Source organism: Podarcis gaigeae (assembly GCF_964106915.1).
Source record: "Podarcis gaigeae genome assembly, chromosome: 14".
In the NCBI taxonomy this organism is placed as follows: Eukaryota; Metazoa; Chordata; class Lepidosauria; order Squamata; family Lacertidae; genus Podarcis; species Podarcis gaigeae.
The window spans coordinates 35,215,379-35,238,415 of NC_139690.1; the positions used below are offsets into that span (position 1 = coordinate 35,215,379).

Sequence of the window (23,037 nt, forward strand, 5' to 3'; positions counted from 1 at the left end):
TTTAATTAATAAAAAGTATTTTTAAATGATGTTGTCAGGGGTTCAGAAGGAGAGACACAGGAGGGGGAGCAAATGGAGAGTGAGGAGGAGGAGTACGAGGGGGGCGCAGGCAGTGACAGTGGCCAGAGTTATTCCACAAGCCTCTCTAGCGAATCGGAGGACTCACAGAAGGGAGCGCCGGTGGCCAGAGCAAGGGAGATTCCAAGGGAGAAACCTCAAGAGGGAGGGGCCAGCGGGGAGTCCCTGAACAGCAGCTGGAGATCAGGGCCAGCGTCTCCACCAGAGCGCAGTGGGGAGGGGGAGTCCCAGGAGTCGGGACCAGTGTCCTCACCACCAGAGGGAGGAGAGGAGTCAGGTTTGGCAACACCCACATCAGGAAGCGGGGAAACGGTCAGAAGGAAAGTCACTGGCTGGGCGCGCGCGCCAAGTTCAAATGTACAGGAGCGCGGCACAGCGGGGAGCCCGGGAAGGGAGCCAGGTCCTAAAGCCCGCCGGAGGGAGGGGCAAGACTCAGGAGGCTCCGCGTCAGAGGAGTCCAGGAAGGAGGGAACCCCAGAGGGCAGAAGGACCCAACGCAGGAAAGAGCAGCGCAAGAGGTGGAGCCGGGCTAGAATCTTAAACTGGTGTGGGTGGAGCAGTGAGTCAGAGGGGACTTAGCCGGTCTAGCGTTAAGACGTGGGCCTGCGCGCCCAGAGCTTGGAAATGGAAACTAAACTTCAATAAAGACTTTTGTATATAATATCCACTGGGCGTTGGTCCTCTGTGAGCTGGGACCTAGCGGCAGTCCTGACAGTAAGTCCCCTCTCCATTTTCACCAATTTTGCAACCTCGTGGAGTGCGGGAAAGCAGCGAGGGGTGAAGATTGGTGCTTCGCGAGCTCACGAAAAACAGGGAAATGACTACCGAAGAGAGGATAGCGAGTTTGCAAAACGCAGTGACGCAGTTGACTGCAGAAATTGCGGCTTCCAGAAAGAAAGAACAGGAAGCAGCTGCTGCCTGCCAGGATCTGCGAACCAGGTTAGAAGTGCTAAGTACACAGAGGCTACCCGCCACCAGACCAGAAGGGATTGGGCTGGGAAACAGAGGAGGGAGTCTGGTATCTCACTTCAATGGGGACCTGCAGGAGTATCCTAACTTCAGAGCAGATGTGATTTATGCATTGCAGCTGCTTGACAAAGACTTTAAAAATGAGGAAGAGAGAGTGGGATTTATTATTTCGCATTTACGGGGGGAGGCAAAATCGTGGCTGCGCAATCTATGGAGAGACAAGGATCCAGCCCTCCAAAATGCGGCTGCCTTCATTAAAGTGATGGATGCGTGTTTTTTATCTGAAATTGATGTGGATATCGCTAGGAGGGAGATTCACGGACTAAGACAAGGTAAAGCCACTGTGAGGCAATATCATTCACGTTTTTTCGGATTGGTGAATGTACTAGCCTGGGAGAAAGAATCGCCTGCCGTCAGAGACCTGTTCTGGGAGGGGTTGAGCGGAGCTGTGAAAGACGAGATCGCAAGGGGGGGAAGACCCCAAACCACCAAGGAAGTGGTGGAACGGGCACTCTCCATTGGGGTTCGGTTGGAAGGACGCCCTTGGGGCAGGGAGGAAGGGCATTTGGGACGCACGCCAGCGAGAGGACTGCCTCCCTTCCCCAAGGAGGCGGCGCGCGCTCGATCCATGCCTCCGCTGGGAGGGGGAGAGGAGCCGATGGAGATAGGTGGTGCTAAGGCTCACTCCACAGTCGGAGCCCTAACTCCGGGAGCAGTCAAGATGAAGCCTCCTAGAGGAACCAGGAAGTGCTACATCTGTGACAATGCTCAGCATATGGCAAAAGAGTGTCCCCAGCGGTTTCACAAGCATACTGCAGCCGCAGCGACAGTAACAGACGCAATTCAGCAGAGGGAGTCGCAGCAGGAAAACTCCACTGTCTGGCTGGAGATGGCGTCTCTGGGGACCAGCCAGACAAGTCAGTGAAGCAATCCCCAGGGATTATACAGCCCACCGACCCCCTCCCACCCAAACCAGTAGTGCAGCTCACCGCATCCCTTCAGCTTCCCAATGGGCTACTTGTGGAAATTCCCATCACCATCGACTCGGGGAGCAATGCAGATTTTATAGACATGCAGTTCCTCCAGCAACATGGCATAGCCCTTCTGCCAGCGGCGGTACCTCTGAAAGTCGTCACAGTGGACGGCAGGGAGCTACTGGGAGGGCAAGTGCTACAGCAGACGCCGCCAATGGTGATGCGCATTGGAAACCACCGTGAGGTCATCAGCTTCAACGTCACCCGCCTGTCAGACACGCCCATAGTGTTGGGAATGAGTTGGCTGGATAGGCACAGCCCGGCATTAGCTTGGTACCAGCGGCAACTGACCTTCGGCTCCTCTTACTGCGCAGAACACTGCATCCTGGCGGACTTAGAAGATGAGGGGCACGAGGATGGACCACAGCTGAACTTGGGCATGTTGCAAGCGGTGCCTAACAAATACAAGGAGTTTTTGGAGGTCTTCTGCGAGAAAGAGGCGGATAAGCTGCCACCCCACAGACCCTACGACTGCAAGATCGACCTCCTGCCCGGGGCGACGCTCCCGACGGGGAAACTGTACTCCATGTCTGAGGATGAATTGCAAGAGCTCAGGGAGTTCATAGATCACAACCTGAAGCGGGGATTCATCCGGGAGTCCAAGGCGGCAGGAGGCAGTCCCGTGTTCTTTGTAAAGAAGCGGGACACGCCCCAAAAGAGGCTGGTCGTTGATTTCCGCTTCTTGAACCTCAAGACCAAGCCCTCAGCCTTCCCTATGCCCAAGATCGATGACCTGCTGGCGACGGTGAGGAAGGGTCGCATCTTTACCAAGTTGGATCTGCGCGGAGCGTACAATCTCATTCGCGTACGGGAAGGCGACGAGTGGAAAACAACCATGTTTACGCCGCTGGGCACTTATGAATACAGAGTTATGCCTTTTGGATTAAAAAATGGTTCCCACTGCTTTCAAGCCTTCATGCATCATGTCTTGGCGGGTCTCCTCTACAAGAAGTGCGTCTGCTTCCTGGATGACATCCTAATCTTCTCGGAATCGCCGGAGGCTCACGAGAGAGATGTTAGGGAAGTTCTGCAGAGGCTGCGGGAGCACAGGCTGTACGCCAAGCTGGAGAAGTGCCAGTTCGACAAGACGGAGGTGGATTTCTTGGGCTACAAACTGTCCGACAAGGGACTGGCTATGGACGGTGCCAAGGTACGTGCAGTACTGGATTGGAAGAGCCCACGCAATAGGAAGGAAGTACAGAGGTTTGTCGGTTTTGCCAACTTTTATCGCAAGTTCATCAAGGGTTTCGCCATGCAGACAGCGGCCATCACCGACACCCTCAGTTCCAAGAAGAAGAGGTTCATCTGGACGGAGCAGGCAGAGCAGTCCTTTCAGAAGCTCAAGCAGCTCTTCGCTTCCGAAGAGAACCTACTGCACGTAAATCCCAGCAGGCCCATGAGAGTGGAGACGGACGCCTCAGACAGGGCCGTGGGAGCCGTTCTGTTGCAGCAAGACCACCAGGGGGACTGGAGGCCGTGCGCTTTCTACTCCAGAAAACTCAGCAAAGCGGAGCAGAACTACACCATTTGGGACAGGGAGTTGCTGGCCATACATGCAGCCTTCAAGGCGTGGCGGCACTTCCTCGTCGGAGCCAAGCACACGGTGCAGGTCCGCACAGACCATAAGAACTTGGAGTACTGGCGCACGGCGAGGTTCCTGAACCAGCGACACATCCGCTGGGCGGAGTTCTTTGCAGATTTCGACTTCAGAATTGAGTACATCCCAGGAAACAGCAACGTCTTGGCGGACGCGCTGTCCAGAAAACCGCAGTATCTGGAGGCAGAGGCACCGGCGGCGGCCAAGCACATTTTCACACCACAGGCGTGGGCATGCGCGTCAGCCACGGTGGACCTGGACGCGGTGCGCCGCGCGCTGCAAACGGACTCGTTCGCCCGAGCCAAGATGGAGGAGGTGTGCAGTGGCAAGGCGAGGGGCGACGAATTCCAAGTGCGCGACGGCCTGCTCCTACGCAAGGGAGTCCTCTACGTACCAGGAGACAGCCTCCGCGCGAAGGTCCTGCAACAGCTGCACGACGCGCCCAGCGCGGGGCACTTCGGCAAGGAGAAGACGGTGGACTTAGTAGCCAGAGACTTTTGGTGGCCTAAGATGCGGGGGGATGTCGCGGACTATGTCAATAGGTGCGACACCTGCCAAAGGGCTAAGCCTGTGCACCAGCCGCCGGCGGGCCTGTTGGAACCGCTACAGACACCGTTCGTACCGTGGGAGAGGGTGGCCCTGGACTTTGTCACAGATCTACCCAGCTCAAGGGGCAAGACGGCAGTGCTCGTGGTAGTGGACCTGTTCACCAAGATGGCCCACTTCATTCCGTGCGCGAAGGTGGCCACGGCCGAGCAGACCGCTAAGATGTTCATAGACCACGTGTTCAAGGTGCACGGCCTACCACGGTCTATTTTGTCCGACCGGGGGCGCCAGTTCATCTCCAACTTCTGGCAAAAGCTGATGGGATTCCTGAACGTCAAGGTCAGCCTGGCGTCGGCGAGACACCCGCAAACTAACGGGCAGGCGGAAAGGGTCAACGCCATCATGCAGCAGTACCTGAGATGCTACGCGAACCAGCAGCCATCGACCTGGGTGGACTATCTACCGTTGGCCGAGTTTGCCTACAACAACACGAAGCACGGGTCCACGGGGGTGACCCCATTTTTTGCCAACTACGGGAGGCATCCCAGAACCTTCCCGGGTCTGGACACAGTGCGGGAGGGGGAGCCACAGGGAGCAGAGGAAGTGGCAGCGGAGTTGCAGGAGATCCACGAGCAGCTCAGGAGGCAGTTAGAGTTGGCAAAACAGGCTTACAAAGTGCAGGCAGATCGACACAGGAGGGTTGGGGAGGACATCCAGGTGGGAGACTGGGTCTGGTTGGCAGCACAAGCAGTTCCAGCCAGATCGTTAGCCAAGAAGAAACTAGGGCACAAGCAGCTAGGGCCTTACCAAGTAGAGGCGCAGATCAACCCAGTGGCCTTCCGGTTGACACTCCCGGAGGGTTCCAGAATGCACCCGGTCTTTCATAGATCAGTGCTCACGCCCTACAGAGAGCCCCACAGGTTTCAAGCACCGGGGAAGGCGCCAGACCCGCTCAGAGAAGCGCCCAAAAAAGGGGGGTCGCCGAAAGGGGAGCCACTTAATGAAGCCACTGAGATTTTAGACTCAAGGTGGGGGGAGGACGGGATTGAATATCTTCTCGCCACAGAGGACACCCCGGCCAGCGCCAACAGGTGGGTGCCGGATTACGCAGTGGAAGAGCAGTTGCTCAAGGAAGAATTCCACACACTTTTCCCGCACAAGCCTATGCCGGCGGGCTTTTTCGAGGATTGTTTGTTCACACCCACACTCTCGGCCAGCACTTTCCGGGGTTTCTCGTCAGCTGAGGACTCGGCTCCGGGAGGCAGCTCTCCGGAGGGATCACTTTCAGGTTTTGGCACGGGGGGATCTTATTGGTGGGAGGACCAACCCGAAGTGGGCTGGCGCAGAGACATGCCGAAGGGGCCCTGGGAGGTGGACCCCCATCAAGCAACAGGGGGAGGAGGGCTCTTGGGTGATTTGGGGTCGAGCGCAGATTTCGAGCACACCGCGCAGGAGATGGAAGCGGAGGAGGTCGTCGTCGACGAGCCCATGGGGGACTTCCCGGACTTATCTCGATGGTTGCAAGCCTCAGGGGACGAGCTGTATCCTGGACTCACCCCTACAACAATGGAGCACCCGGAACCCGCACCGGAAGAGGGGGAGGGGGGAAGGGGGGGCTTCGAGGGGGGGATGGATGTCAGGGGTTCAGAAGGAGAGACACAGGAGGGGGAGCAAATGGAGAGTGAGGAGGAGGAGTACGAGGGGGGCGCAGGCAGTGACAGTGGCCAGAGTTATTCCACAAGCCTCTCTAGCGAATCGGAGGACTCACAGAAGGGAGCGCCGGTGGCCAGAGCAAGGGAGATTCCAAGGGAGAAACCTCAAGAGGGAGGGGCCAGCGGGGAGTCCCTGAACAGCAGCTGGAGATCAGGGCCAGCGTCTCCACCAGAGCGCAGTGGGGAGGGGGAGTCCCAGGAGTCGGGACCAGTGTCCTCACCACCAGAGGGAGGAGAGGAGTCAGGTTTGGCAACACCCACATCAGGAAGCGGGGAAACGGTCAGAAGGAAAGTCACTGGCTGGGCGCGCGCGCCAAGTTCAAATGTACAGGAGCGCGGCACAGCGGGGAGCCCGGGAAGGGAGCCAGGTCCTAAAGCCCGCCGGAGGGAGGGGCAAGACTCAGGAGGCTCCGCGTCAGAGGAGTCCAGGAAGGAGGGAACCCCAGAGGGCAGAAGGACCCAACGCAGGAAAGAGCAGCGCAAGAGGTGGAGCCGGGCTAGAATCTTAAACTGGTGTGGGTGGAGCAGTGAGTCAGAGGGGACTTAGCCGGTCTAGCGTTAAGACGTGGGCCTGCGCGCCCAGAGCTTGGAAATGGAAACTAAACTTCAATAAAGACTTTTGTATATAATATCCACTGGGCGTTGGTCCTCTGTGAGCTGGGACCTAGCGGCAGTCCTGACAGATGTAATAAAAGATGAACCCCTGAAAACCACTGGGAGGGGGGAGGGAACCTCCCCATGCAGAAAACCACTTGAAAGGTATGTAAAGAGGCACAGAAGAGACTGCTTTAGATGAAAAGGCAAAAGATGTTCCAGGAGGGACATAGAATGCAGCTGGATACAACCCACTGTCAAATCAGACCTAAGGCTATTAAGAAGCTGCATGGTGTAGAAGAGGCATCAGCAGGAACATCACGGGAGGAGTGCGTCCAACTACCACACCTCTGGCCTTTGGAAGCATTGATGCTGCCTGAAGGGTAATGCCAAAGAGACAGTGACCCTTTGAGGAAGCTGAGACCTTGATATTTGATCAGACTAACTGCATTCTCAGCTAATTTGTAGTGGGCACAGAAGCTATTTCTATTTCTAGGAGGTGCAATGTTATTACATTTGTTGTTTTCGTTGCATGTTGTTGTTTCATTACAGCTGTTATCATGAAATTGTTATTGTGCCTGTTGATTTTTCAGTGATGTATCACTGCTTTCATTGCTGAAAGCTGCTCTGAGCACAATTCTTTTGTGGAAAGACAGCGTACGAATAAAAGGAGGAGGAGGATGACCTTTGGTTGCCAGCTCCCCTTTGCCCTTGCCACTCGGAGGAGAGAGGCTTTGGTCCCCCCCCCCCCCCCCGTGCAGCAGTCACTTGGCAGCCCTCTGACTTTTAACAGCTACCCGGAGAATGGAGAGACCTAATTATTCATGGTGAAAGTGGCAATCGGGTCACAGTGAGGTTACGGGAAAGGGAAACAAAACACAGGGCATCTCAGCTGACTGCACACACCGGGATGTGGTCTGGTGTAAGTGCCGGTTTTATTCGAATGTATTCTATTTCTTCGCTGGTTTCAAAAAGAACAAAAAACAAAAATATGAAGTAACCCAAAGTGACTTCCAACATAGTCCAACTTTCTTTCTTTCTTTTGGTAGTTCCTATGTTTTTATTGATGATAGTTGAGAAGAGAATGGATAAATTAACATGCACTGGGAAAGTGACAGCTTTTGTGGCTGATGGGAAAGGCAGCTGGGCTTAATCAAGGTTTTGTAACACTGACTTTATCCTTAAAGAATAGTGTATAGATAGAAGTACCCGGCCCCAAAATGCTAACCGAGCTATCTTTATCATTAAGTACAGCGGGTTACTGCTGTGTACATTCATACAGGTTTGCCTGTTATTTGATTTTTTAAAATGTAGATTTCATAAGTTCTATTCATTAAATGCACAAAGCTTCCTTGGGAAGGTCCCGTCCCCCCAACAGATGCATCAATAATAAAAACCATAGTCCAACTTTAAAACTTAATTTAAAAAGAACTGGAACAGAATAAAAACCTCAAAACACACCCACAACATAAGCTTCATTTGCACTATACATTTAAAGCAGTATTGTACCTCTTCAAAGTCATGGCTCTCCCCAAAGATTCCTGGGACAAGTTTTGGCACAGCACTAGGAGTGCTTAAGAATTTAAGAAGAGCCTGCAGGATCAGGCCAATGGCCCGTCTAGTCCAGCATCCTGTTCTCGCAGTGGCCAACCAGATGCTTGTGGGGTCTGAGCACAACCCCAGACTCCCCATTCATGAGTCCCAGTAATTGGCATTCAGAGCCATAATGCGTCCAACAGTGGAGGCACAACATCATGGCTGGTAGCCCCTGATACTTATCCTCCATTCATTTGTCTGATCCTCGTTTAAAGCCATTCAAACTTCCCAACATGGAGAGGCAGTGATGGAGAGTGGGGAGGGGAGAGAGAATCTCCCCTTGCTCATTTTCCTACCCGTCACAAGGCTGTAAAAGGAGCAGGAACATCTGTCCATTAAAAGGCAGCAACCCTAAATCACCATAGTCAGTACCGGTCTAGATGACAGATAAGTCTGCCAGCAGCTGTTAACTGTGTTTTGCTAAATACCACTTTCATGGACTGAAGCGATCTATGTCTTCTTTTTCAGATCAGATTTATTTAGAAAAAGTAAAACAAAAACAAAAAAGCCATCCACTGCAACCAAATGAAATTAAATCTAATTTCATGATGCAATTTAACTATATCTGTCAGAGTTGCCTCTAGGTCCCAGCTCACAGAGGACCAACGCTAGTCAGTAATAACGTATAAAAGTCTTTATTGAAGATTAGTTTCCATTTCCAAACCGCAGCGTGCAACTCTACGTCTTAGAACCTAGACCAGCGAAGCTCCATCTGAGTCTCCGCCTCCTAGACACCAGTTTAAGACTCTAGCCTTACTCCACCTCTTCCGTTGTTCTTTCCTCCTCTGGGTCCTTCTGCCCCCTGGGGTTTCCTCCTTTCTGGACTCTTCTGACGCTGACCCCCCTGAGTCTTGCCCTTCCTTCCGGCGGGCTTTAGGACCTGGCTCCCTATCCGGGCTACCTGCTGTGCCGCTCGCCTGTACATTTGAACTTGGCGCGCGCGCCCAGCCGGTAACTTTCCTCTTGACTGTTTCCCCGCTCTCCGATGGAGGCGTGGTCAATCCTGACTCATCTCCTCTCGCTGGTGGTGAGAACACTGGTCCCGATGCCTGGGACTCCTCCCCCCCACTGCGCTCTGGTGGGGAAGCTGGTCCTGATTTCCAACTGCTGCTCTGGGAGTCCCCGCTGGCCCCTTCCTTCTGGGTTTTCCCCCTTGGCACCCCCCTTGCCCTGGCCATCGGCGCTCCCTTCTGTGAATCTTCCGATTCGCTGGAGAGGCTCATGGAATCCCTCTGACCCCTGTCACCGCCTACGCTCCCCTCGGATTCCTCCCCCTCGCTCTCCATTTCCTCCCTCTCCTGTGCCTCTGCTCCTGAGCCCCTGACAATATCTAATACACCCCATAGGCTTACATTTAACACAGCCCAGAAAATAGCCCAAATATCCCTGTGAATATTTTACTGGAGTTTGGTGTTGTTCCAGTACAGTTATACCTCAGGTTACAGACGCTTCAGGTCACGCGTTTTCGGGTTGCGCACTGTGCCGAACGTGGAAGTACCGGAATGGGTTACTTTTGGGTTTCGGCGCTTTGCGCACGCACCGAATCGCGACCCACATGTGCGCAGAAGCGGCACTACGGGTTGCGAACACTGCAGGTTGCGAACGTGCCTCCTGCACGGATAATGTTCGCAACCCGAGCGTCCACTGTATCTAAAAAACTGGAGCCCATTCTATAATTAAGAGTCATTCCTCTAGTATAAACCTTTCCACTTATCATCATCATTTATACTTTTGATGATCCGAGTGTGAATAACGTTCCTTACATAGGTAAGATGCAGCTGTCCTGCATTTCTCTATCAGCAGACTTCAGGGTGGGGAAACCATGAGGATTGCAGAACGAGAACAAAAAACCTTTTAGAAAAAGACACACCCTCCACAAACCCAGTCTCATTAAGGACTGGACATGGTAACTGATCATTGCCTCTTGACTGCTGGAGGGAGGGGGGGAATGAAAGCAGGGTGGTAGTGGAATGGAGACACTAGAATCCTGAACAGGAGCGCTCCACACTGCAACATTTTGTTGCAGATCCCGTCTGCAGAACTTCTAATAACTGAGAACTCTGCTGCAATTGCCGGTGATGTGGGGAAAAGGCCCAGCCACTCGTCTCTATAGCAACAGGGCAAGCTCTTTGGATATGTAAATGGAGGTACCTGGCTGGCCAGCTCAGGGCATTATCTTGAAGGGGAACATGGTTAATAAGGCCTAGAAAGGCTACAATCTTACAAAGAAATGGTCTCTAACAGATTGTAACCTCACAGATCACAGGTTTGGGAAGGGACCCACAGGTATCATTCAGACTGACCCCACAATATTACAACAATGTGTTAAAGCAGTTGAAGGTATCCAATAATTTTTTTTATAAATAAACGTCCGGGGGGAGGTTTCTCATTCTGACCATTCACAACGCTGGTCCAGATGCACCTGGGATCTAATGTGGGATCAACCAGCTTTCTCTGGGCGCATACGCAGTTGTGTTTTCTGACACAGTCTTGGGCCTTTGGGATCTGTGATACCTTAATCTGCGGCATCCTTCTCAAAACAGAACAACATTGTTAATTGCTTCTGATTTCCCCTCAACAAAACGCAGCCACCATCGAGGGGACGGATGGGGAACGGAATGTATCAACATCACATAATCCTTTCGATTCTCAGTGAGGATTAGGGAAAGTAATGCATTGGGGGATCCTCTGGGACTCTGTGTGTGGCTCGGCATTTCAGTGTGACAAACTAATTGCTTGATGTGATTGTGAATAATTTACTCAATGCTGCTCTTTCCACCCCCATGCAAAGTCCCCAGCTTTTCTTTAATTGCGGGTGTTGTGTGGAGGGATCTCTTTTAAAGACGGAGACAAGGGTGGATAGAAAGAGGGAAAGATGCTGGCTGTCTCTCAAACAACAGCTGGAGAAAAAGGAACCCAAATGCCAAGAACAAGACACTTTTGATGAATGAATAATGAAACGGGGCCTTTAACAGTGGAAAACATCCTACCCACCATGCTCTGCAGTTGGGACTTCTGCATGTCTAGTAGAAGGGGCTCCGCAGCCACACTCAAGAGCAGGGGTAGGCAAACTAAGGCCCGGGGGCCGGATCCGGCCCAATCGCCTTCTCATTCCGGCCCACGGACAGTCCAGGAATCAGCATGTTTTACGTGAGTAGAATGCGTCCTTTTATTTCAAATGCATCTCTGGTGTGATGGCCTGGGAATCAGATTCAGAGGCTGAACCTGAGGAATCCCAGCCTGCACAGGAGTCCCCGCCTCCAGAACCAGCTGAGCCGGGGCTGGGGCTTGAACCTGAGGGGTCCTCACCTGTGCCAGGTCCTCAGGTGGAGGCACCAGCTGAGTCTGCTCTGGCTTCAGAGGTGATGGAGGACCCATTGCCTGCAGGTGCTCCACTCTCAGCCCCGTCAGGGGAAGCTGAGGTTGCCCCTGGGTCCAGTAACCCTCCAGCCTCTCCTGAGCTGCAGAGGCTCAGGGCAGAGCGGTGGAGGGAACTAAGTTCTTGCAGGAGTGCTCGCCTCCAGGCCAGGAGAGACGAGTCACCTGTGGACCAGGGCCGCCCTATGCCTCGGGGCAAATAAAAGCCAGCCAGCCCAGTCCTAGGTTGCGGGTGCAACATTGTTGGTAACCTGTTCCTGCCAGCACCCTGTCCTGCTCTTCTGCCAGAGTTCCTGACCACACCTGACTCCCTGCCTTGGACCCCGCTTCAGCCTTGACGGACAGCCTCCATACCACACCCTTGACCTCAGACTAGACCCGAACCACGCCGCACGGTAACCCCCTGGGACCAGCACATCTGGGTTATTTGTGGGGCATAGGAATTTGTTCATTTTTATTTATTTTTTCAAAATATAGTCCGGCCCCCCACAAGATCTGAGGCACAGTGGACCAGCCCCCTGCTGAAAAAGTTTGCTCAAGAGGTGTGCGAGGTGCAGCAGGGGTGAGCTAGCTTTTTCATCCCGAGGGCCACATTCCCTTTTGGACTGCCTTCCAGGGGCCTCATGCCAGTCGCAGGTGGGAGCAGAGCCAAAAGTGGACAGAGCGACATCTGCACCATTATTGCACCTATGCAAAGTAGAGCGGTTTATACTCACCCTGCATCTCAATCCTCCATCCAGGTGAGCAAGAGGCAATATGAGAGCTAGGCCACAAACTTCTGGGAGGCTGTAAATTGGGGCAAGCCAGAGATGTGGCCAGGGCATGGCTAGGAAGGAAGTGTGGCCTGCGGATAGTCCCATGGTCCTTAGAGAGAGGGCTGCATCTGGCCTTCCAGAGCTGAGATAGAGTGAGGGGAGAGTGCTGTTGAACTCAGGTCCTGCTTGTGTGTCTCCTGGTTGGCCCCTGTGAGAACAGGATGGTGGACTAGATGGGCTTTGGGCCTGATCCAGAGGGATCTTTTTACGCTCTTATTAATTTTCGGTGGCAGAGGAAGCAGAAAATGGGCAACCCTGACTGCAGCAGCAGCAGCAGCAGGTCACTCCAGGGAAGCCTGCTGTGTATTCAGTGACAGCAGACATGTGGAACGGCCCAAAATAAGGGATGAACAAAGCGCAGAAGAGGTCATGGGACACCTGCTTGCAGACTTGACGCCCGCGCTGGATGTTGGGGTTCCTTGCTGGAAAGGGTGATAGGAAGAGGGCTAGGAGCAAAGTGTCAGCGAAGCAATACCTGAGGGGTGGAGAGAGCCACACTTTGCTAGCTCAAAACTAGGTCAGTTGCTCCGCTGTGTTAAAAACTAGTGCAACCCCCGGTGTTGACATGTTTGCAGCACCCCGGCTTTCCCTGCGCCAAGCCCTCTGCTGGAACTAACACTGCAGCTCCAACGGTAGCTGAGCTGAAGGCAAGATGCCGCTCTGCGGGGGTGCCCTTCTCCGTTTCTGGGAGGGGAAAGCAGTGCAGCATCCCAGATACTGAAGCTGCAAGATTACTGACAGCAGAGGAGCTTCTGGGTCACCCCCCCCCCCGCACTCCCTTGGTCCTTCCCAATGAGGACCCCAGACTATGAAATTCCACAAGTGCTCCTACCTGTTTATTTGAAATCAGCACACAATTTCCATTCAATTATTTTAGGACTCAGCATGCCAGACCTGCAACAGAATGTTGCCGTGTGTAAACTCGCCTCCCAAGACTTGTGCTTCTGTTTTGGGACTCCAGCCGGACAGTTAAGACCTTCCTCCAAAATATTCAGTTCCACTGTCCATGTTTTATGCAGAAGCCCATCCACATTGGCAAGCCATGGCTTTTGAGATGCTTAATTCAATTTAGAATGATTTCTAAAATGATTTCTAAAATGGGCTGCTGATTTTAAGGGTTGGCAGTTGGGTTTTTTTGTTTTGTTACTTCTGTGAAACCTCAGTGTTTCCCCAGTGGATGTCAATATCCTCCTCTTGTTTTAGTGCCAATGCTGTCAGCCCTCAACACCAGAGGTTGGGTTTTTTTTGCTCTTGGGTACTTAACTATTTGCTTTGATGCTTAACGATGTGTTGCTCTTTAAAGGGGGCAGAACTCCTGTATGCCACCTCCTGTATCCGTCCCTATATCCGTCCTGTATCTGTCCCTATAGCCATAGCAGGCGTTGTAACTCTCCAATGGTTTGACTTCACTCCCAGAGGCATACTCCTCCATTGTCTCCCGTGACCGACAGATGCCAACCCAACCCTAGTGCATGAGGATTGGATAGGGGCTGGCTACTTGAAGGGGGGGGCACACTCAGGTTGTGATTTCAAGACCATTCCCCAGCAGCGATTGGCAAAGCATTTCACTCTCACTTTCCATTCCTGCTCTCGGGAAGCTTTCCCCACCCAGGACTCGCAAAAGAAATACAAAAGCATACACTCAAAAAACAAGAGCAAAATCTCCAGGCTGTGCAAAGGACAGAAAACGGGGGATTGCAGGCACGGGGACTTTTAAGCATCCAAGGAAAGAAATTACTGGAGCAGAAAAACTCAAGCCAGCACAAAGCCAGCCAGAAGGCAAATTCCTGGGCTGCGGCAGAAAGCTTTGCTAACCCTTGGCACGGGGAGGGGGGGAAAGCCAGACGTTTCGACATGGCAGAAGAGATATCCGAGGGGTTCCACTCCATGGCCAAGAGCTCCAGCAAAATGAGGCTGCACACCACTGCCTGGAGGGCCCCTGTCCTATTTTAGAGAACCCTCACAGCACAATCCTATAAACCCGTTGACTCAGAACTAAGTTCAGCGAGGCTAACTCTCAAGGGAAATGCATTCAGGATTAGAGTCCAACTTGCCCCCCCTTTTTTGGTTTGCCATTTTGACGTGGGAGGGGTCCATTTCCAGTCAAAGAAAGCACCACATGCCATTCCCATTTTTTTCAGCCAAGAGATCCTTTGTACATCTGCTGAGGAACTACTGTGTGGTGCAAAGGATTCTGGGGCAGATTGTGAGGGGCTCTCACACACAGCTTGGCCAAGGCACCAATCCAGCTGGGCCTCACCCTACCCCTGAATGAATTAAGAGGGTCCTACAGAAGGACCTACCGCCGCCCTGCGTCGCAAAGAAAGACGGGTGTAGAAGTCAGAGGGAAGTCACAGAAATGGAGATGGTCCACAGTCTATCCAGATTGATGTGTTCCGGAAGATCATATTTTGAACGGCTGGCAGACTTCCGGAAGGCTTCTGCCTGACCATTGGGAGAACATGGGCCACTGGCCTGATCCGCCAGCCAGGAACTTCTTAGGTTGATAGAAACAACAAATAAATTTGTAGGAAAATAAGGACTTTATTGGAAAAGAACTACAATGAGAAATGCTAGGATAATATTCAAAAAAATAGCTTCCCTCTGTTGTAATGCAGCTGGGAACATATCTCATATTCACTGTGTGTGAGAGTGTGAGGGAGAGACTATGGATGATAATGCATTTAATTCTTGTTAATAGCTTAAATATCTATTTTGCTAATATAAAACTTGATTTCGTACAGCAAAATCGGATTCCGAAAATAAATTGTGCTTTGGTTGTGTTTATTTCACTAGCAGTGACAGAGCTGGGGAGGCAAAGAGGATAGTCAGTCAAACACCTCCGCTTTGCTACATGTCAGAAAATCTGGATAGCAGAAATTTCATCCATTAATCCATTCAAAGTAGACTAGAGTAGACCACAATCTTACAGAATGCTTGCAGGGGAGGGGAGGAGTTTAGAAGGGAGGGCATTTCCAGTGGAGGTGCTCCCCCTAGTGGTACCCAAGGAGCAAATTGCTCCTGACGACACAAGTCAGCCAAACCTTACATTACATGGAAAGATAATCACTAGATAGTCGTCAAACTGGAGGCAAAACTCCTCCCCACCCACAAATATAAAGCTCATCCCAGATCCTGAGCAGCTGTGAGGCTCCAGCCATAAACCACAAGCTTAATATTAGGATGGCCAATCTGTTTTATGAGTGACTTACCATTCTCGAATTATTTGGGCTGGGGCGGGCGGGCGGGGAGGAAGGCTGATCTACATTTTGCCATGTGCTGCTCCACATTGTAGGCAGTGAAAGAGAGTCCTGAGAGGGAAGACCAGTTTTCCACAGCTGCACTATTTGCTCCAGAGGTTCAAAGGTTTTGAATGATCACTGGTGCAGGCTCTCCTGGCGATTTGTCCTGGAGATCCAGGATAACAGCACAGCCTTTTCGTGTGTGTGTGTGTGTGTGTGTGTGTAGTTCAGCTTCAGTATTCATGCACCAAGGAACAAAGGTCAATTCTAAAGCCGCAGCCCTGGAATCCTGGAATTTTTCATGTTGTTTTCCTTTTCTTCTTAGGCCTGCCTCCTTCTGCCCCGTCCCCTGCCTTTGCGCCCTCTCCTCCTAGAGCCTGCAACGAAGGCAGCTGCAGCTTGCTGCCGACGGCCCAAGCCCAGAGGCACATTTCCACATGGTGAGGCGTCCAGGCCTGTTCTGCATCAACTAGGGATCAAGAACGAGGAATCGGTTGAGCCGTATGCTTTGAGGATGTAGAAACCCTGAGACTGGGTGACAGCGCCCCTTCCCAAATCATGCCCCTCACTGGCCCTGCCCTGAGCCCTGCTTGGGTTCTGCTGCACAACTGGAATTTGTCCTTGAGCTGTGATCTGGCTTCTTGTTTGCCTGGACAGAGGGGTGTGTGTGTGTGTGTGTGTGTGTGTGTGTGTGTGTGTGTGTGTAGAAAGAAACAAACACACCCTTTGTGAGCACTGCTCACTTCTGCCTCTGGCTCAGTCCCCAGAAGGTTGTCTACAAGGGAATATGGCTCTCTGACTGAAAAAGGTTTTCCCAAGAAATACTACCGAGCTAAATGGACTAATGGTCGGATACAACATAAGGCAACTTTCTATGGGAACTGGACAAAAAGCCGGAAACACACAGGAACAAATAATTGCAGAACCAGAAGAAACTTGACTTGTTTTGGAGCTTTTAAATAATTATTATTTTAAGTGAAGAGGCGGGGCTTTAAAGGTGGAGACAGAATCCTATTGGTGGGCAGAGAGGAAGGGTTTCTTCCTGGCATATATGGTAGCAATGGAATGCACATAGAAGGTTTCTGTGAGCTGGAAGTCTGTGTCTTCAGTGTTCTAGCTCACAAGGAGAACCCTCCACATCCAGCAGCCATCCCTACCTGTTCAGAGTGTCCCAGCTTCTCCCGTCTTACCTTCGTTTAGCTTCTTGACACAGCTCTGGATTCCATCAAGGTAGAGCAGGTAGTGCTTGAGGGTGTACTGGACAGGGACAAGGCCTGGCAGAGACTCTACTGCTTCATCGGCCATAAAGGCAGCTGTTTCCGGGGCTCCGGAAGTCAGAATTGCTGCAATAGGAGCAAAGGCAGATGTTGGGAAAGATGGCGGGAGAGCAATATCACACATGAACCTTGAGCTCTCAACACCTTCAGGGTACTTCCGAAGCTACAAGATTCTTAAAGAGGGAGAAGGAAATACGAACAGAAGAATCTGCATTATGCAGAGTAGGACCATCCTGTCAACTCCATCCAAAGCAGGTTGAATCCTCCCTTCATGACCCCTAAGGATCCAGGTCTCACTGTCCCCCCCTCAGGCCGTGCCCCGCCCTCGAGTGCTGTTGCCTGGCTGGAGTGCCTCCTTCAGCTGCAATCATAATATATCTTGCTTGCCTGACTTTTGTGTGGCTGGGATGTTCAAAATCTGACTTTGTATAAGGCAGCCTCTTACGCCCCCAGCAGTCCCAGTCAGCATGACTAGCCGTCAGGGATGACGGTCCTCATAGCCTAACAACATCTGGAGGGTCACAGATTAGCCACCCCTGCCCTCAAAAGGCTGGAATTATTTTTATTTGTAAAGCACCACTGCTGCTGCTCATACAGCTTGACAAGATTAAACCCCGTGGATCCTGGCTGAAAGCTTAAACAAACAAGCAAAAAATTTAGACCAATATGTAGCAGTCTGCAATAAACATGGGGCAAGAATATGCCATCTGGAATACGAAACTCCACTCAGGCAAAGCGAGTTGGAATAGACAGCCACATTCTTGGTTTCGGTCCCATCTACCTCATTATGCTACTTTAAACAGCCATGACTTTCCCCCAAAGAATTCTGGGAACTGTAGTTTCTTAAGGATGCTGAGAGCCGTTAGGAGACCCCAGTCCCAGAGTGGTTTCACAGTCAATTCCTCTCCTCATGGAACTCTGGGAATTGCAGCTCTGTGAGCAGAATTGGGATCTCCTCCACATCCTTAACTAATTCCCAGGATGCGTTGGAGGAAACCATGACTGTTTAAAGTGGTATGAAACAGCTTTAAATGTAAGGTGCAGGTGCAGCCTTTGGCAAGGTTAGGTGGGGAATGAGGGAAGCTCCTGATATTAATTTGAGCCCTATTCATGTTACTTCTGCATAGGGCATACATGGGCAGAGTGGGACCCCCTCTTGTTCTTTCACTAAGCATGTATGTGTTGTGTGCAAAAAAATATAGAGCCCAACATGCAAGATCCAGATACTTAATTATTCAGGTTTTCCAGTAGCATGGAATCCCTGCTCATGAAGAAGCAGCAACACTGCGGGCTTTCTCATTTTCTTTTTTAAAGCTGTGGAACACATGCTGTCAAACAGGCAAGCCACTGTTTATTTCTGTATCCCTCTTGTTGGGGAAAAATGTTACTACCTCCACTCCTAATAATAATAATAATAATAATAATAATAATAATAATTCTTTTCAGGGGTTATGAATGAAGTGATCCAAATTTGCATTATGTGTGTATAATTTTAATTCAACTGCACTGACTTTCTTTCTTTCTTCTTCTATGTTATAGAAGTGTCTGCCCTTTCTTAAATAAATAAAAAATCAAGAGAAAGAGAGAGAGAGAAATACAAGTTCTGAAGAATCACAGTTCCTTAGATCGTCAATGACAGGCAAGCTTCTCTGAAGAGTGGCTTCCCTCTTGTGGAGCAGATGCTACCTTGCCTTATATAGCCACAGAAGCCTGTTGTGTCGGTTCTATAGACCTGGCAGGCCATCATCCCAGAATCCTCTGCACCACACAAGAGTTTGGTGGCAGAGAGGTGGAGGAGCTTCAGGAGGCAAATGGGTTTGAAAAAATCACATGATTGCACAAGTGTTTGAGAAAACCCAGACAGCACTCGGGCCAGGCCGAGCTGAGCTGATGGAAGGGGCCTTGTTGTGTCTGCAAATGCTCTTCCACAAGGGAAGTTGCCTTATACAGAGTCAGACCACTGGTCTATCTGGATCAGTATTGCCAACACTGGTTGGCAGCAGATCTCCAGGTTTCAGAGTGGGAACGTGAAGCTGGGGCCTTCTGTGCGCAAGGCAGATGTTCCTCCACTGAGCTACCACCTTTCAAGAAGAAATGTTTTGCTGTGATCACGTTAAGAGAACGCTGGGTGAATGAAAGAGCACAATCATTGCTCAAACGCCTTTCAGGATGTGTAGGCAAAGAAATACAGGAAATAAACAAACCTACAGGCTTCAGGGCCTTTCCTACCTGAAGCTGTGGCGGGCCCCACAGCCTTGAGTTTGCACAGTTCAGTTATGGCAGCTGCTACGTCAGGGAGGAGCTGGAAGGCTTTTCTGGTGCAACTCTCCACCATCTCGCTGGAGTTAGTGGCCACCAGCTGCTGGAGTCGAGGGCGAAACTTGCCTCTCTGCAGGGAAGAGAGAAGGCAGTCATTCCCACTCGGGCCTACACTGCTGACTTAAAATTAGTTCTGACTCTCATATGCTCACTCAGGACAGAGCTACACTATGGAATGCTCTCCCCAGTGAGGTCTACCAGGCTCCTTTATTGTGCTGCCAGCTTTGCAGTGCCAAGACTTGCCCCCCAGGCTTCTGAATAACTGAGCTGTGCTATTTTGCTGTTATTGGGGCACTTTGTGTGTGTAAAATATAAAGAGGAATTGCAGGTCTTCTGGATGAGTTCTGTTAATGGTATAGTATATTCATGCTTATGATTTTAAATGTTTTTTTAAATCTCTCAGAGACCTTTTGGAAACAAATGATTATAAAGTCCAAAAAGTAAAAATATATTACCATTATTATAATGTGATTACTGTTATTTCATTTCACACCTAAACAGTCACCTAAACAGTCAGTGAGTATTTCTATTTTATTTTTAACTTCCGTGAGCAGATGGAGCGCGTGAGGGGTGGACGTTCTAAAACACGGATGGGGAACGTGGCCCTCCTGCTGCTGTTGGTCTCCAACTCCCATCAGGCCCTGCCAGGGTGGTCTGTGAGCAGGGATGGTGGGAGCTGTGGTCCAGCTGTATCTGGAGGGCTGCAAGTTCCTGTTACTAAGCACGATCATGCCCCTGGGTCCACGCTGCCTCTGCTCCACACGGCAACCGACTCTGGCAGAATTACTTACGGAAAGCTTCCATTCCATCAGCCTCACCAGCTCTTCTTTTGTCAAGTGTTTGTCCTTCCGCCCGGAAACAGCAATTGGCAGCTCCTCTTGATACCTGCAAATGGTAACACAGGGAAGGGAGTAAAAACAATAAAATGGTTTTGAATAGCATTGAAAAGATCAGAGAGGAGAAACACATTTCCCCCTTCTTCAATTAAATTGATTCGGGCAAAGCTCACAAGAGACAAAAAGGGAAGAACTGCACAGGCCAGAGACTTGTCCAATTCATTGTTCTGGGGACTGGCACTGCTCTGCTGCAGAAGTCATATTGGACTGTACGATTGGCAGGGGAGGACTTGGTGGCCCTGTTGCTGCTGCCCCCCAAGAAGGGCCTTTTCAGTGGTGATTCCCTGGATGTGTAATGCCTTCCCTAGTGAGGTGTGCCTGTCTCCATTATCATCAGCTTTCAGGAGGAATTTAAAAACATTCATGTTTACCCAAGCATTGGGTGGCTAAAGAATTCTGTTCCTGGCAACCTTGAGATCACTGGATATAGGAATGTTTTTAACGGAAACTGGTTTTAGATTGGATTAATTGTAATCGTTTCAGAATGCTTTTGCTTTGTTTTTAATTGTGCTTCTGTTTGCCACCCTGGGCTCCTTGGGAAGGAAGGGTGGGATATCAATTCAATAAATTAGCAATTAAATAAATAATCTTAGCAGGAGGTCCATTCAGTACGACATAAAAATCAGAGGGGGCAAGTAAGGAAACACATAAAACAAAGTGATAAAAATATGAAGGGCACAAATAAGAAACAAGTGTCTTAAGATTCTCCAGCTCTGCTGCCCGTTATGAAAAATCATCACAGTGTTAAGGCTGCAACTGAAGCATCAGAACATAAGAAGAGTCCGGAGGCCATCACTATACATCTTCCATAGTTTAGCTATGTGTTAAGAAGGCCTTCCTTTTGTGCGTCCCAAATCTTCCAGTGTTCTGCTTCACTGAATGTACAATGAGAGAGGGAACCCCCCAGACGCTCTTTGCTGTAGCAGGTGTGCTCTGCTACCTGCTGAAAACATTTACCATTTATCTAAGGCAATGGTTTTCCCCTGCTTGCTCCCTTTGGCCATGACCACATCCTGGTAAGCATTCAAAACCGCTCTCCAGTATGCAGGGTCATCACATCCATAAAGTCCTCCTTCCAGCCCCATCATTTAAGGCTTCCTGAAACCGAAGGCAAAAACAAAAGCAGGGAACTAAGCAGCAGGGTCTTGGAAAATAATAATAATAATAATAATAATAATAATAATAATAATAATAATAATAATAATAGCATTTACACCTCACCTTTTTCCCAACGAGTTCTAGATGGGCCTACACCTCTCAGTAACTAGATTCTATTTTAATGCCTGATGGAAGTTTGCTATTTTATTGGTTATAAAGTGTATTTTACATAAGATTATATTATTGGAACAGGCATTTTTTTTTTGCTTTTTGTTTACCAGATACTTAGAGAGGCCATTGTACTGTAAGGCTGCCATAACCTTAAAAAAAAATCCTTAACATAATAAAAAAACGGATTGCACTACAAGTTTGCATACTTGAAAGTGACCTCACCCTGAAAACTATGGGGTTCCCCCCTCAATGATCCCGTTTGGGAAGAAGGTGGCAGTTTAGCGACCAAGGATGTAAACCTAGCAGATATCCAACTTCAGGTTGTATCCAATGGTAGTTATACTCAGAGTAGACCCATTGCAACTACTAGACATGACTTAGGCCCATTACGGTAATTTATATGTCTACTCTCAGTAGTAGTACTTAGCTAATACAACCTTTAGTCATACATACAAACACCCATATAAATCACGGTGCATATTATGGGTCTTTCCCCCTCTAATTATGACTGAGACCGGATCCTACCTGAGGGGTTTACTCCCAGAGTAAACCGCCTTGCTGAAATCCTACACAGAATAGCAGTACTGTTTTAAAGTGACCTATCCCACTGAAATCACAGGTCTTCAACAGGACAGATCCAGGACAGACTTAAGCCATTCAGTAGACTCACTGGCATCCTCATTAAAATCACAGGACTTGTGTGAGGTTTTCTCCAATGGGATGGATCCAACCATAAACCATTCTTATAAGCAGATTCATTATAATCATGGGACCTCTCTAATTATGACTAAGACGGGATCCAACCTGAGGGCTTGACTCCCAAAGTAAACAGCCCTGCTGAAATCCACAGGGCTGTCATTTCCCTCCGTAAACCTACTTAGGAGGAGGAGGATAGCAGCAGTTTGTTAAGTTTACCTACCTGGATATCAGTCCCACGGAAACCAGAGGATATATGGGTCTTTTCCAATGGGTAAGTCAAACTTACAGCATCGTGGGAATTTTGGGTCTTCTAGTCTTAATCATGATTAAGTTGGGACTCACCCTGAGGGGATGGCTGGGTCTTGGGATTCAACCTCCTTAAAATACCAGAACTCATGAGATCTTCCAACAGGTCGGATCCAAACGGGGTGATGTGGGTGTTTACTCCCCGAGTAAACAACCCCAGTGAAATCCAAGGGGCTTTCATTCCCCCCTTACTTGTACTGTGTTAAGTTTACTTACCCCCATTAAAACCCCACAACTTCTGGAATGGGAGGGATCCAGCCTTAAGCCATACTTACGAGCAGACTCACTGGCATCACGAGACTTCTGGGTCTTCCTATTTAACTATAGGACTGAGCCAGGATCCGACCTGAGGGGTTTACTCACGGACTAAAGAGCCCTTGCTGGAATCCACGGGGCTTTCATTTCCGCTCCGTAAACCTAACTTGGGAGGAAGCAGCAGCAGCAGCGCGTTAGCCTCACCTAAGCGGGAGCCCTCGGTCAGCCAACGGGCCTTGCTCGCGAGTAGCCCCCCCTCGCAGGATCGTGGCCGTTTGCCGTCTCCCGCCTCTCCAGCGCCCTCGGGCAGGCGCCGCCGTGCGTCCGGCCGGGGTCCAGGCGGCGCTCTCGCTCCGCGGGCCGCGCTTCCTACGGCGCCTGGGCCCGGCCCTTTCCGTTCGCGCGGGCCCCTCCTCCCGCTCGGCCCGCCCTCCTTCCCCGGCTGCGTTGCCTGT

The 23,037-nt window shown here is 50.6% G+C and overlaps 1 protein-coding gene across 4 annotated transcripts; it reads right to left on the reverse strand.

Annotated features, from left to right (window-relative positions):
• Window positions 1–8,410: 8,410 nt before the first annotated feature.
• Window positions 8,411–22,957, reverse strand: LOC310831021 (uncharacterized protein). 4 transcript variants are annotated; one of them, XM_083711037.1, is made up of 6 exons: window positions 22,787–22,933; window positions 21,011–21,151; window positions 19,949–20,042; window positions 19,068–19,227; window positions 16,752–16,904; window positions 8,411–8,433 (listed from the first exon to the last, which is right to left on the reverse strand). In XM_083711037.1, exons 2-6 carry the CDS (start codon window positions 21,139–21,141, stop codon window positions 8,426–8,428), a joined length of 546 nt encoding a protein of 181 aa, XP_083567163.1. In that variant the 5' UTR covers window positions 21,142–21,151; window positions 22,787–22,933; the 3' UTR covers window positions 8,411–8,425. The 4 variants fall into 4 exon arrangements, with proteins under 4 accessions (XP_083567163.1, XP_083567162.1, XP_083567160.1 ...); XM_083711036.1 differs by lacking the exon at window positions 8,411–8,433 and adding an exon at window positions 14,844–16,030 and having other exon boundaries at window positions 22,787–22,957; XM_083711034.1 differs by lacking the exon at window positions 8,411–8,433 and adding an exon at window positions 14,844–16,030 and having other exon boundaries at window positions 22,603–22,957.
• Between the last annotated feature and the right edge of the window lie 80 nt (window positions 22,958–23,037).